The 15,899-nt window shown below is 38.4% G+C and overlaps 1 protein-coding gene across 3 annotated transcripts in view; it reads right to left on the bottom strand.

The window, feature by feature from the left end:
* The window catches only part of VPS41 (VPS41 subunit of HOPS complex), a 184,968-nt gene extending 181,976 nt beyond the window's left edge, over positions 1-2,992 (bottom strand). For all 3 annotated transcript variants that reach the window (XM_082473465.1, XM_082473467.1, XM_082473466.1), the window contains exon 1: positions 2,892-2,992. In XM_082473465.1, coding sequence (XP_082329591.1) covers positions 2,892-2,912 — 21 coding nt within the window. In that variant the 5' untranslated portion in view covers positions 2,913-2,992. The remainder of the gene's footprint in view (positions 1-2,891) is intronic.
* Between the last annotated feature and the right edge of the window lie 12,907 nt (positions 2,993-15,899).

The raw sequence follows: 15,899 nt of genomic DNA, 5'->3' as shown, positions 1-15,899 counted from the left end.
TTCTTAAAGCATTCAGGAGACGGGAGGAGAATTATGTCAAGATTGTCTAAAAGGTTCAAAGTAGCAGAACAGAACAATTAGCAAATTTATTTAACACCACTTTTGTGCTCTTGTAGCCTTCCAAAAACTATGTAATAAAGGCCTCCTATCTTGGTCAGATTTCAATGGCTTCCTATGTGAAATGCAAAATACACAAATCAGAGTGGGGAAAGTCTAACCATTTTTAATCTATAAAGGCCCAATAATACAGGTACAATTATCTGGCAGCTTTCTTTAAAAAAATAAACAGAACAACAATTTGTGGATGTTAGCTTCTTTCTGCTGTTGTCTTTTTGAGAACATTCTTTCTGAGAACGACACGGATACCAATGGGGGAACAAATGCCTGCTCTAACCACATACTGGCTGTTAAAGCATCACAGGTGAAATCATGACTTGAAGGAAATGTATTAAGGTGATAAGGGCTAATTCTATTTCACAAAGTAAAAAGTGATTTAGAATAGGTTCTTAAGTATTTTTAAAAAGGCAGAATGTGCCAGTGAAAAATCGTGAGCTTTGGAGACACGACTAGAGATTTTTTAGACACAAGCCTGGGAAAGTTATTTAAGTTGACAGAATTTCAATTTGTTTATCTGTAAAATTCAATCATCTAACATATTGAGAGCCAAGCACTTTTCCAGGTGTCAGGCATACAACGTGAACAAATCCTTGCCATCATGGAGCTTATAATCTTATGGAGAGAATATACAGAAATAGAGTACACACACAAAAAAAGCTATTTAAGAACACAGTATGTCAGATGGTCACGAACGTTAAGGAGAAAATTACACAAGAAGGAGGTTTCAGAGAATGGTCACGGAAGGTCTCATGCAAAAAGGTAACACTTGGACAGACACAGGAAGGAAGTGACAGAAAGAGCCCTGTTAATATCTGGGGTCAAACAAAGGGAGCGGCATGAGCAAAGGCCCTGAGGCAGGTCCATGCCTAGCTTGTTGAAGGAAGAGTAAGAAAGCCAGGATAGCTGATGCACAGTGATAGAAGGGGAAGAGAATAGTGGAAAATGATGTCTGAGAACAAGGACAGGGAGCAATTGTGACAAGGTGCTATAGGGCAACTAGACTATTCTAAGGACTCTGGCTTTTTTTCAGAGCGCAATAGGAGGCCACTGGAAGGTTTGGAACATAAGAGATGCCTGACCTGACTTATATATCAGAATAAAATTTACCAACAGAATTCTTTTGTGAGGACCAAATGCAATGTGAGAGGGTTCTTTAAACTGGAAAGTCCTGTAAAAATGCAAAGCATTCTTATTATATCATTAACTTTCTAAGTGTCTTTTTACATCAGACACCTTTGCCAAACTCCTGCACAAAACAGCAGTAAATTCTAACAACAACTCTCTCTGTTCCTACTACACTATATCTAAGAACGTAGGAGCTTGGTTTCTTGCTTTTAAATCAAACCACCAAAAAATTTTATTTCAACATGAGAGATGAACAGTGTGAAAACCAATCTCACTACTATCATCAAACCCAGCTGTGAGTCATGAAATTACATGAGCTTAATGAGCATTTCCCTTTGAACTGCTTGAAATGGAAAAGGAGGCTCCAGGGGTAGGCAGAAGACTCTTCCCTTAACACAGTGACGGCCCAAATTCAATTTCTACCTCAGCAAATTTCTTATTTATTGGCATATATCAAACGTACACAGGGCAAAGTTTCATTATGTAAGTGAAGTATGCTGGAAATGGTACAAAGTAGATTAAACTAAATAAATTTCTCTTATACTAAATAGTTCATCATCAAGTCACTGTTTAGAAGCAACTATGCAAACTGACCACCTTGTTAATTTATAAGGAAAAACAGTGCCAAGCTGAAATGACACTGGAAATGGAAATTTAAGGTATTTCCCCAAATTCGGGTCTTTGTTTGTTTGTTTTTTTTTTTTTTTTTTTTTGGCTTGTTGATGTAACTTTGTCATTTCATCTAATGTCTGGCTACCACTATTGCCTATATGAAAATAACTATTGCCATCACTAACTCTTCCCTAAACTCCATTGTCACATTGCCAGGTGTCGACTGGACATTGCCATCTGATGTCCTACCAGCAACAAATAATCCTACATAACTTTTACTGAGCCCAACTTTTCCTAAGCACTTTAAATTTGTGTTAAACCCACTCCATCTTAAAACCACCCTTCGAAGACAGTACTATTATTATCTCTATCTCATACTTAAAGTTAAATAACTAGCCTAAAGTCACATTTTAAGAATGAGAACCAGCACTGGAGCCTAAGACATTTTTGCTCCCGGACTGATAGACGCACTTAACTACTGCCTGATGCAACACTGACTTAGATTTGTAACTAAATGAAATTGATCCGAAACAAAACTCATCGGATGCAACAATGACTTAGCTTTATACCTAAATGAAATAGTCAATAGATCCGAAACAAAACTCATCCCGTCTACGCTCTCCTAGTCCACCTGCATATCACCTCTTACTGTCCTATTTCGAGAGGAACTTAAATTTCAGCCACCTGACCTCAAAACTCAAATCATGTGTGATGCCTCCCACGGGCAGCCAGACCCTTGTAGAGTCGGGCCTGCCTTCAAGCCAAAATTTCACGGGGCACAGGCCAAAAGAGCAGCGCCAAAGGAAGGGCCGCCCCGCAAACGCCGGGGGTGTGTCGGGGCGCTGTCTCCGCGTGACGTCCAGGAGCCGACATCCCACCCGCCTCTCCGCTCCCCGAAACGGACTTTTGCCGTCCCCCCGCCCCACGTGGGCCTGCCTCGTCCCGCAGGAGCCCCGCACCTCCGCACGCTCCACTGCACGCCTCCGATCGCCTCACCCTCGCCTCCCCTTCCCCTGCCTAGCAGTTGCAGCCTTTACCTGCTCCTCCGCTTCCGCCATGGCCGAGCCGGGGAGTCACATGACACACCCGGAAATGAGAGAAAACAACAGCCTGGGGCCCGGCGCCTGCTGGGAAATGTAGTTTTAGCATCGTCTGAGTCGGGAAATGTATTCTAGTTGATGAACCTATTGGGCCTCGTTTCGGCTTCCAGCTCCCCAAGCTCAATGGAATTGCGCTTTGGAGAATCCAAACATAACCATCGTTAATGCTATGATTTATTTTATTGTTGGTCTTATTGTTTCCGTGGTTACCATAGTATTTATTTATACTTACTGTATATCAGGTCCTGGATTTATAGCTTTGCATGAAATATCTCATTTAATCCTCCCAGCAAACCTTACTGTTATTCCCATTTACAGAGGGGAACACCTTGGCTCAGAGGTCACACAGTCAAGGACAGAACTAGGATTCGAATTCGGCTTTGTCTGATGCCAAAGACTCTGTGAATACCAAATCCAGCTTAGTCTAAAAGTGTTTTTTGCTTTTTTTTTTTTTAAGTATAATAGGTAAATATAAAAGTCTTTGAAATAGGGAACCAGAGACAATTTATCCTCCAAAAAGATTTAACTCCTACTGTTTGCTACTACTTTGTCAGCTTTCTCTTCTGGCACCTGGACATTGAACTTTTAAAAAACATCTATGTATAATTAAATTATTTGTTTAAATTTTTGTTGAGTATATTCTATGGGTAAATATTCAAGATAGAATATAAATCTGTCTTTGGTAAAGTCTGTAGAACCACTGTATTACTTCCATCCTACAGAATGAATGATCCCCTCTCCATGTTTCTGGGCATTATGAACTCTCCTTCCTAAACCTCAGAATCTGCAGTATCCTGTTCAAAGATGGACATTTACTTCTTTCCACTCATTTCCAGTAGATAGAAACTACTAGAGGGCGTCTCAAATGGCAGCAAGTGGTAGGTGCCCAGTGCCTTATTGACCCCCTGTGCTGCGTAGACTCTGACCTAGTAGGAAGTCATAGACTCAACACTCTGCACCTCCCAGGTCTCTAGCTGTAACCTGCTCGACCCACCAATTCCTCAACTGCCAGGGTGACATCATCTGAGACACCTGTCTTCTCCCCAGGGCGGAAAGAGCCTTAGCTCCACCCTCTTCCTCCAAGTCTTGTTGGAGTCCCTCCTCTAGTCTGCTGATCACTTAGTCACAGGGAATAAAGATACACCAATGCCAAGGTGTCTAGATATACATAGCCAAGTACCCAATACCTTAAGTATCAACCTTTCCAGTCTGAGTTTCTAAGATCTTCTCTTACAAAACAGGCCGGGACCAAACATTCATTGCTCATGATGGATTTCCAGTCCCACAAGGATCCTTATACCAACCAAAGAGGCTGTGGAAGCCCCCAGTCCAGTCTCCAGAGAAAAAAAGAAATAAGCCTAGCTCCTCTACTTTTCTGACTTCCCTCACACACCATAATTTTCCCTTTTCCATGAGGACCTAGACCCACCCATTAACTTCTAGGACCAAACCGTCTCCAAATTGGCAGTCTCTTCTGCTTTGATGAAAACACAGGCTCAGGATTAGGAAGGAAGATAGAGGATCATAAAAAAAAAAAAAAAAGGAAAATACAGGGGTATAACCACTGTCTTCCCCCGAGGGTGTTTTTGTTTTATTGTTCAATTTTATTGTGGTGAGAGGTCAGGTAACACCTCCAGAAAAAGAGTGACTAAATACTGGGAGACAGGTGGAAAAATCACCACTGAAATTCAGAACAAAATCTTGTTCTAAAATTTTGTTTTTCTTTAAATTAGGAGTTTGGGATTAACATATACACACTACTATATATAAAATAAACAACAATAACCAACTGTATAGCACAGGGAAATATACTCAATACCTTGTAATAAACTATAAGGGAAAAGAATCTGAAAACGAATGAATATATGTATAGGTATAACTGAATCACTATGCTGTACACCTGAAACTAACACAACATTGTAAATTAACTATACTTCAATTAAAAAAAAAGTAAAAAAAAAAAAATTCTGTTTTTCTTTCCCAGCAGTGTGTGCCCCCTCAAAATTCTGGGGAGGTGCTAGCTTCTCTCTCTCCTTCTGGGCTGGCAGTCTTCCTCCTGACCCCTCTTGGCCTCTGAGGCCAGCTGTGCTGAGTCTTCTCCCAGACCACTGTCACCTGGCCCCTTGTTGATGGTAGAATGAGAGGTGGGGATCAGTAGAAAGCCTTTATTGAAAGGGTCTTCTGAGAGTCACAATCAGCTCCTTGCCCAGGGCTGCTGCTCTCGGATTCATTGCTGAATATGCTTTCTTTTTGTTTTCTTGGAGGCTGGAGCTCCCTAGGTTTGTATGATGGATGAGTCATCTCCACAAATTCTCCGAGGGACACATTCCTTTCATCTGTCACATAGGTTCTGCTCTGGGGGCCCTCCTGGTGGAGAACATCCATCCAATGGCAGCCCAAGCAAGCAAAGTTGGAGGCTGGCTCTTGACCCTGGGCCTCCCTGGTCTTTCTACTTTTCTGGAATGCAGAATGTTCAGCCTCTCTCTCTTCCTCAAAAAGGGTGTTATGGGCCTGATTGAAGCAGACTGGTAAATGAAGCAACACAGATACGGAAAGATGAATTAGAGGAAGAAAGCCCCTGCCAGCTGGCAGGTTCACGCTATGCCTGTGGCCAAGATGAAATTCACATGTGACCTCGAGCCCCAAGTTTTCTCCTGTAAAATGAAAGTTTTGGGCTCTCTTATCTAGAAGGTTCTCTAGCTCCTGCTACTCGGAGTGTGGTCCACAGACCAGCAGTCTCCATATCACCTGGGAGCTGGTTAGAAATGAAGAGCTTAGGGCCCCTCCAGAGACTTACTGAGCAAGAATCTGGATTTTAATAATATCCCCAGGTGATAAGCATGTAGAATAAAGTTTGAGAAATGTTCAGACTAACAGTCTTTCATTCTATGGCAAATTGACTGTTTCTTTCCCATCATCAGGTCACCTCTCCCAACTTCAAGCTACGGAGGTAAATGTAAGCATCAACTTCTCATTTGAAGTGTATAGGACCTAGTACTGTGAATAGTTTTCAAAAACCAGAGCTAAGACTTTCTAAGCGTAGAGTGGTTCACTGGCTTTAAGGCTGTGTCTCATAAGTTCGTTGTATAGCTCTGAAAGAGTTGACCAGCTCAATAAATTTAGTCATTTTATTCATAATAACCTACTTCATTGTTTAAACACTATGAAGGGCTTTAATATTTTCCATTATAAAATAGTATTTCTAAATTTCAGAAACTTGAAAAATCAAAGTGGAAATATGAGGTTAAAAAAAATCACCCCTTTATCCCTTCTAATTAGATGGTGCTTTATAGAATCTTTTCCCAGTCCTTTAGTTTCCATTCCTTCTTAGGTTGCTACCTTTTTCAGTCTAAAGGTCTTTTTTGACAGGCAGTAACAAGAAGTGTTGCACCACATTATTCTACTAACTCTGAGCAATGATATTAATCTTTCTTTAATTAACCTTCTTTCCCAAATAGCTAAAATAATATTTATATTTTCTTTATCAATTTTGGTAAGCCTCAACTTATTTTGCAGTTTGGTTTGGCAAAACCTGTACCCACTGAAACCTGTTCCCTTCTAATATTTCAAATGTCATTTTAAGATACAGCTTATTGTAATTTTCCCTGAGCAACCATTTTTTAAAGAAACGTTTTTCTAATTACAAAAATAATGCAAAATCATGACAGATAGTTGGAAAAAATACCAAAAATTATTAAATAAATTCAAAAACCACTCATAATTTCTCCATCCCGGTTATCATTGTTGGATATATTTATTCTCTCTCTCTCCCTCTCTTCCTTTCTTTCTATTTAAATTTTTCAACAAATATTCTATCATCAAGTTTTGTCATCTGCTTTCTTCACTCAGTCATACTTTAAGATCATTTTCCAATAACATTATAAAATGCTGTTCTAAAATATGATTTAATGGTGCATCAAAATTGCATTCTGTAAAAATACCATAGGTTGTATAATCAACTCTTTTTTGTTGCATACTTTGAGTATATCTAATTAACATCCTTGTGCATAATTTTGGCAGGTGGTCTAATGAAAGGTGGTATCCATTATAGAAACAAAGCCAACCAAATAAGAACCACCAGGGCTATTTACTCAGAAGCTGCTCCAACGTGGAAGTCAGCCACCCTCACTGGCGTTTTGGCAGAGACTCAAAGACGGGCAGAGGAGTGAGAAAGCTTCATGGTGGAAAAAAGGGAAGGCTTCGGGTGCACTCTGATTAGAGGCTGTTGGCATGGGGAAGTGGTAAGAGGGCTACTAGAAGGGGGACATCCTGTGTGATTGGCTAGGGGTGCATATTTAGTTTTATCAGGTTCTAAGTTGGAAGCAGAGACAAAAATTAGGGAAGCTGTCAGTTATTATTCAAGTCTTGGCCACTTTGGGCTAACTGTTACAGAAGTTATTGTTTAGCTTCCTGACTATGACTCGAGACAGCAGTCTGACTGCCTGCAAGTCTGACTTAACAGCAGCCTGGCTTCCTGCGCTGCTATTATAGAAAAGGGGTTGATTTCCTGGGTAGGGTGCCGCAGGCTGTGGGTTCGAGTTCTGTTTGTTTTTTTTTTTAATATGGTCTGGCCATTGTCTGTTTGTATATTCCATCTCCCACAATTTATATTCCTAAGAGTTATATATGAGATCTCTATACCTTCCTACCATCAAACATTTGGTATTATCATTTTCTTAAAAATGTTATCAATTTGGTTGGGTGAAAAATAGTATTTTATTTTTTGTTTTAACTTGTATTTCTTTGATTCCTGATGAGTCAATATTTTTGATTGTTTTCTACATTTTCTACTATTGCTCTTTGCTCGTTTTCAGTTGGGAAATTAATCTTTTTCTTATTGACTTGAAAAATAACGTACAGGAGACAGTTGGTTAGTTGCTTTTGAAGCCAAGAAAAGTCTGGTGCTAAAGATAAATATTCTGAGATCTTGCATACAATGGATATTTAAAGTACAGAGGGACTAAGCAATAAAGGGAAAATGCAACCTAAAATATAATCTTTGGGAATATGCAAATTTGAAGGACACTGAAGAGGATGTAGTTTAGACTCAGTGTGGCTAAACTCCTATGAAACTAGTGTGCCCTGATTTGGATCAAGGGGTTTTATTGATAAAATTCAATAGTCACAGCATTTTCCCAATTCATAGGGGAAAAAACATCAATTAACAGGGAACATATACCATTTAAAACTTTTCTCTCTTACATGTTTTCTTGGAATCTTTGACTTTGCTATTGCTTAGCTACAAACAAGCACCAATACCAACAACTAAATCAAAAATAGTAAATAAATCCTAACAAAAGAATCAGAAAGAAACTATCATGCATGCATTGACAGCTCCTTATTTTTAAATAAACATGTGCCCAGCACCTACCGCAGTGCCTAACACATAACTGGAGCTCCATAATTATTTGCTGACTAATTAATTAGTGAATTAATTAATTAAATATCTCTATTTCGTTATGTTTTCCCAAGTAATAGACTTTCTTGGTGTCCTGCCACCATCTGATCTGTGAGAAAATAAGGAGACATTGAAAGTTTAAGCAGAGCAGTGGAATGACATGATGAGGGTGGTGTTTGGGAAGTTTAAGTCAGCAGCCGTGGAAGCCCTCAAAGATGGGAGTGATCTAAATCGGTTGGCAGGTGCAGAAGACTTCATGGAGGAAGCGCCACGTCAGGTGGTCCTTAAAGGAAAGGTAAGAAGCTGATGGTAGAAAACAGAGGAAAGGGAAGATATCCCATATGGAGAGAACAGTACGAGAAGAGCCATAAAGATGTGAAATAGCATCCAAAGAGTCAGACATAACACTAATTGGATAGGACGATGCTAGAGTCTGTCGCCAGGCATAAACCTGTGCATATTTTCACAGGCAGTTGTGGCAGAGATTGCTGATTGCCTGCTTGAAATCCGTTAACTTCTACTTCCTTAGTAAAAGTGTAAGCAGATAGATTAAGGGGTTCCTTGAGAAAGAGAACCAGGAATGACTTTCCTGACATAAGAGAAGCCATTTTGGCCTAAGCCATTTTGTGATCTAAGCCTCACCACCATTGCTTGCCCTTGAACAGGTATCAGTAATCATTGATCTTAAGGGAATACAGGAATGCAGGAACAGAGAAAAGTCAGTCAAATAACAGCACAGTGATGCAGCAGAGTCCTAGTTCCTCCTCAAGAGATGTACATAATAATATACCTTCAAGTTCTGCAGGAACTAAGGCTCCAACCCAGGTGGAGAATGAAATGATGACTTTCACCCTCCTGACTTCAATCAACTAAGCCTTGGACTCTTTCAACTTTTGCCCCAATTCTATACTGAATTCTCCTCTGCTCAAGCCCCTCCATGAATATACATGTACCCTTAGCTTAAAACTTCCCCAATTTGGCTGTTTGGGGAGATAATGCTTGGGGAAAGATTCCTCCCCATAGTCTTCTTACTTGCTGCAAGTGGTAATAAATCTTTCCTTCTCCTGATATTTGGCTTGGTTGTGTCTATTGGCTTGACACCCACCAAGAGGTGAACCTAGTTTTCAGGTAACAAAACAAGTCCTGTAACACTGGGGACAGCAATTCCATTAGATAAAAGACTACATTTCCTGGCCTTCATAACGTAGATAGGTGTGGCTGTATGATTAAGTTCCAGTCAATGATATATAAGTGGAATTGTTATGTGCCTTCCAGGAAGGACTCAAAGTGGGACAGACAGCTGGGAATATCCCTTTTACCCTTTCTGCTACTAGATTCTGCAGCAACCATCTGGGTCCATGAGGTGGTCTTGAGGGTGGAAACCAAATGCTAAGGATGAAGCAGAAAGATAGAAGGAGCCTAGGTTCTTGATGACTTTTTGGAGCCACCATGCCCCCCTAAACTGCCTGCCTCCATATTGATTTTGAATGAAAGAAGAAACCCTTGTGTTATTGTGGGTTGTCTATCACAGGCAGCCAGACTCAATCCTAACTGATACAATGATGGAGACACACTAAGGATTTTTGAGACTAGAAATGACATGGCCATAAGGACATCACCTACTGCACATGAGTGAATTATCATTTTCCTACTTGCACACTTGAGAAATAAGAAGAAAAGGAGAGATCACACATGCATGTGTGTGAGAAGAACAAAATTCTATATTATAAAATTTTTGGATCTTGGAATACAGGGCTAGAACAGTGCCTCTGGGTACAAATTTGCTTTTGTCTCTTTCTAGTTCACTGTGATGTTTAAGAGCTTAAGAACTTCAGAGATCAGGGCTCAAATCCTACCTGTGCTATTTACAATGCAATCTTACAAAAGCACGAGTTAACTTTACTAAGCTCCAGTATTCTCAATGAGCTAATACTAACTTCCTCCAAGGGTTATTGTGAAAAATAAATGAGAAAATGTACACAAAGCTCTTAGCAGAAAGCAGAGACATAGGTGTTTTAATTATAGACACGTAGTTACTGTGTTTCCTGCACTTGAATATCCACATAACAAGCACAACAACGTCCTCTCCAGGCTCCAGTCCTCCTGATCCTCACTTAGAGGCACATGACCACTCTCTCCAGTCTTATTCGTTTACATAAGAAGAAGAAAAAGAACTTTGGGGATGTGCACCCTCAAAGGAAATTTTATGCAGGGATTATCAGAGGCCTTGTGCAGATAAAAGGAGAGTAGCCTAAAAAATGTTATTTTCTGGGACTTCCAATTTCCTTTTCTTCACGTAAGGCACTTGGACGTCACCACTCCATCCGAACAAGTGAAAAGTTGAACAAATGGAAAACATCAACACTCTTCTAGGATCTGTAATAGCGGGGAAGGCACAGGGCAAACCCCGTCCCCAAGATCCAAGAGACCAACAGGGGAGTATAGGGAGTCATGGCATCCGAGAGAAGAGACTCACAAGGAAAAACCACTGTAGAAACCAGTGCCAGAGTAGGAAAACCTGAACTGTACTTGACAAAGTGCTGGAGGCTCAGTGTAGACAAGTCTGAGAGTTAGAAACTCCAAGAGCACTTGGAGTGCCCCACCACCACAATACTGTGAGATTTACCTCCAGGACCTCAACCAGGTTCCCACAGTAAATATTGGAGAAAAATCCCATCATGCTTCCAGGAGGAAGAGGGGAAAAGAAACCATTGTGAAATTAGCCAGAGGCCTGGTTCTTAACAAAGCCTGTCCTCAGGGTCAAGTAGTTAACCAGAGCCTAACTGACATGGGAGAAGGGGAATACCCAACTCCAGACCCTAGCCACCCTGCTCCACCTAAGGGGGGAGAAAAAAATAAGAAGTACTTGTGAAGTTTATAGTCCACAGGCACAGGCTTACTAAAAGACTGAGATTTAATCACAGGAGCACTTCTCCTCCCCTCACACCCCACTACCACATTACTAAAGGCCTATGTACAACAGTTCCTTTTACCTGGCATATTATGCCCAGCTCTTAAGAGAAAACTACAAGGCATACCAAAAGGCAAAAACACAGTTTGAAGAGACAGAGCAAGCACCAGAACCAGACATGGTAGAGACGTTGGAATTATCAGACTGGGAATTTAAAACAACTATGATTAATATGCTAATCATGTTAATCCAATATGCTGATAGATAAAGTTGGCAATATGTGAGAACTTACGGGCAATGTAAGCAGAGAGATGGAAATCCTAAGAAAGAACCAAAAGAAATGCTAGCACTAAAAAACAGTGTGATGGAAATGAAGAATGCCTTTGATGGGCTTATAAATAAACTAGACGTGGCTGAGGAAAGAATCTCTGAAACAGAAGATATATCAAAAGAATCCTCGAAAACCAAAAAGCAAAGAGAACAGAGATGGAAAAAAAGATAACAGAATATCCAAGGACCGTGGGGCAACTACAAAAGGTGTAATATATGTGTGATGGGAACACCTGAAGGAGAAGAGATAAAGGAACAGAAGCAATATTTGAAACAATGTCTGAGAATTTCCCTAAATTAATGTGAGACACCAAACCACAGATCCAGGAAACTCAGAGAACACCAAACAGGATAAATGTCAGAAAAACCTGTGCCTAGGCATGTCATTTTCAAATTACAGATAATCAAAGATAAGGAAAAAATCCCTAAAAAGCCGGAGGGAAAAAACACCTTACCTACAGAGGAACAAAGATAAGAATTACACCCAACTTCTTCTCAGAAACTGTGCAAGCAAAAACAGAGTGGAGTGAAATAATTAAAATGTTGAGAGAAAAACACACCAACTTAGAATTTGGTGGTTCTGTGAAATGATCCTCCAACAGTGAAGGAGAAATAGACTTTCTCAGCAAACAAAAATTGAAAGACTTCATTGCTAGTAGACCTGCCTTGCAAGAAATGTTAAAAGAAGTTCTTAGAAAGAAAGAAATTAACACAGGTCAGAAACTCAGATCTACATAAAGAAATGAAGAGCAACAAAGAAGGAATAAGTGAAGGTAAAATAAAAACTTATTTTTCTTATTCTTAATTGATCTAATAGGTAAACGTTTATTCAATAATAATAACAATGTTTTCAACTACATGTTCAACACAATGTGTGCATATGTATATATCTTATGTTGCATACATAAGATTTCATATGCTTTTGTGTAAGTAAAATGAATGACAGCAAAGATACAAAGGATGAGAAGAAGAAATTAAGATTATTTGGTCATCATAAGATACTCATACTACCTGTAAAGTGGTATAGCATTATTTGAAAGTGAACTTGGATTAGTTGTAAATTTCTATTGCAAACTCTAGGGCAACCACTAAAAAAATTTTTAAAAGAAGAATAGCTAATATGCTAAGAAAGGAGAGAAAATGGAATTATATAAAATGCTCAGTTAAAACCACAAAAGGCAGAAAAAACTGGAAGGCAAATATAGTAACAAAGAACAAGGGCAACAAATAGAAAGTAGTAACAAATATGGTAAATAATGAATCTAACTATATCAATAATCACTTTGAATGTCAATAACCTAAATGCACCAGTTAAAAGACAAAGATTGTCAGAGTAGATCAAAAAACACTACTCAACTCTATGTTGACTCTAAGAAACTCATTTTAAATATAAAGACACATATAGATTAAAAGTAAATGGGTGGAGAAAAATATAGCACTGAAAGAAAGCAGGAATAACTGTATTAATTTCAGACAGAGCAGACTTCAAAATAAGGAAGGTTATCAGGGATAAAACAGGGCGTTACATAATGATAAAGGGATCAGTTCTCCAAGAAAACCTAACAATTCTTAATATGAATGTGCCTAACAACAGGGTGTGAAACTATGTGAGGCAAAAACTGATAGAACTACAAGGAGAATGAATGCACAGATGAATGCAATATCTTAGGTGGAGACTTCAACACCTCTCTATCAGAAATGGACAGATTGAACAGATTAAATCAGTTAGGACTGAGTTGAACTCAACAACACCTTCAGTCAATTGGATATAACGGACATCTATAGACTACTTCATCCAACAACAACAGAATACACATTTTTCTCAAGGTCACATGGAACATTCACCAAGACAGATCATGTTCTGGGCCGTAAAACACACCTTAACAAATTTAAAAGAATAGAAGTTATACAGTGTCTCCCCACAGAACACAATGAAATTAAACTAGAAATCAGTAATGAAAAGATAACTGGAAAATCCCAAGATACATGGAGATTAAACAAAATACTTCTAAATAACACATGGGTCAAAGAAGAAATCTCAGGAACAATTTTTAAATATTTTGTACTAGATGAAAATGAAAACATAATTTATTAAAATTCATAGGATGCAGTGAAAGCAGGGCATAGAGGAAAACTTATAGCCTCAAATGCATATACTAGAAAAAGAGATAGTTCTAAATTCAATAATCTAAAGTTTCCAATTTAGGAAACTAGAAAAAGATGAGCAAATTCAATCCAAAGTAATCAGAAGAAAAGAAATAATAAGAATTAAGAGAAGTCCATGAAATCGAAGACAGGAAATTAGTAGAAAATATCAACAAAACCAGAAGCTGGGTCTTTGAAAAGATCAGTAAAATTGATAAGCCTCCAGCCAGGCTAACTAAGAAAAAGAGAGAACATGAATTACTAATACCAGAAATAAAGAGGGCCTATCATTAGAGATCCCATGAACATTAAAGATATAATAAAGGAAAACTATGAACAATGCTATGCCCACAAACTTGATAAGCTAGATGAAATGGGCCAATTCCTTCAAAGACACAACCTGCCCAAACTCTTAGAAGAAGAAATAGACAATCTGAATAGACCTGGATCTATTAAAGAAATTGAATTAATCAATATTTAATATGCTTTCGAATCAGAAAACACCAGGCCCAGATGGGCCCAGATTGGTGAATTCTACCAAACACTGAAGGAAGAAATTACGCCAATTCTCTACAACTTTGCAGAGGACAGAAGCAGAGGGAATACTTCTTAATTCATTTTACGAGGGCAGCACTAATCTAATTCAAAAACAAAGACATTAAGAGGAAAAAAACCCTACAGACCAATGTCTCTCATGAACATAGATTCAAAAATCCTAAACAAAATATTATCAAATCAAATCCCAAAAGGTATAAAAAATAATTATATACCATGACCAAGTGGGATTTATCTCTGGCATTCAACGTTTCAAAATCAGTTAATACATCTAATCAACAGATTAAAAAAGGGAAATCACATGATCATATCAATAGATGCATAAACACCTACTCATGATAAAAATTCTCAGTAAACTAGAAATAGAAATGTCCTCAACTTGATAAAGACCATCTACAAAAACCTACAGTTAATATCATAGTCAATGGTGGGAAACTCAAAGCTTTCCCACTAAGTTCAAGTACAAGGCAAGGATGTTCCCTCTCACCAGTCCTTTTCAACATTGCACTGGAAGTCCTTGCTAATGTAATAAGAAAAACAAAATAAAAGGTATACACATTGAGAAGGGAGACATAAAACTGTTTTTGCTGCAGACGACATGATTGTCTATTTAGAAAATCTGAAAAAAAAATATCAACAAAAATCTCCTGAAACTAAAAAGTGATTATAGCATCATTGCAGGATACAAGGTTAATATACAAAAGTCAATTGCTTTCCTATATACCAGCAATGAACGAGTAGAATTTGAAATTAAAAACAATACCATTTACATTAGCACCTCAAAAATTGAAATACTTAGATATAACTAACAAAATATGTACAAGATCTATATGAGGAAAATGACACAACTCTGATGGACAAAATCAAAGAACAACTAAAGAAATGGAAAGATATTCCATGTTCTTGGATAGGAGGAAGACTCAATATTGTCAAGAAGTCAGTTCTTCACAATTTGAAGAGCCCATTCAACTCCAGTCAAAAGCCTAGTGAGTTATATGAATATTGACAACTAATTCTAAAGTTTATATGGAGGGGCAAAAGACCCAGAATAGTGACACAATATTGAAGGAAAAGAACAAAGTTGGAGAACTGACACTACCCAACTTCAAGACTTACTATAAAGCTTCACTAATCAAGACAGTGTGGTACAGGCAAAAAAATCAAACAGATCAATGGAACAGAGTAAGACATGATCCATGAAGTAAATAATGATCTGGATTTCATTAATATTAAAAACTTCAGCTCTACAAAAGACAGTGTGAAGAGAATTAGAAGACAAGCCACACTGTGGGAGAAAATATTTGCAAAAGATACCTCTGATAAAGTACTTACCCAAAATATACAAAGAATTCTGGAAACTTGACAATAAAAAAACAAACAATCTGATTAAAAATTGGACCAAAGACCTTAACAGACACCTCACCAAAGAAGATATATAGATGGCATTTCAGCACATGAAAAAGATGTTCCATATCATATGACACCAGGGACATTATGCAAATTAAAACAATGATGAGATACCACTACACACTTATTAGAATGGCCAAAACTGGAACACTGACAATACCAAATGCTGACAAGGACGTGGATCAATAGGAACTCATAT

Source organism: Balaenoptera physalus (assembly GCF_965194825.1).
Source record: "Balaenoptera physalus genome assembly, chromosome: 8".
Taxonomy (NCBI): domain Eukaryota; kingdom Metazoa; phylum Chordata; class Mammalia; order Artiodactyla; family Balaenopteridae; genus Balaenoptera; species Balaenoptera physalus.
Note: the sequence above shows the minus strand (reverse complement) of the source record. Positions and strands in the feature narration are given on the sequence as shown.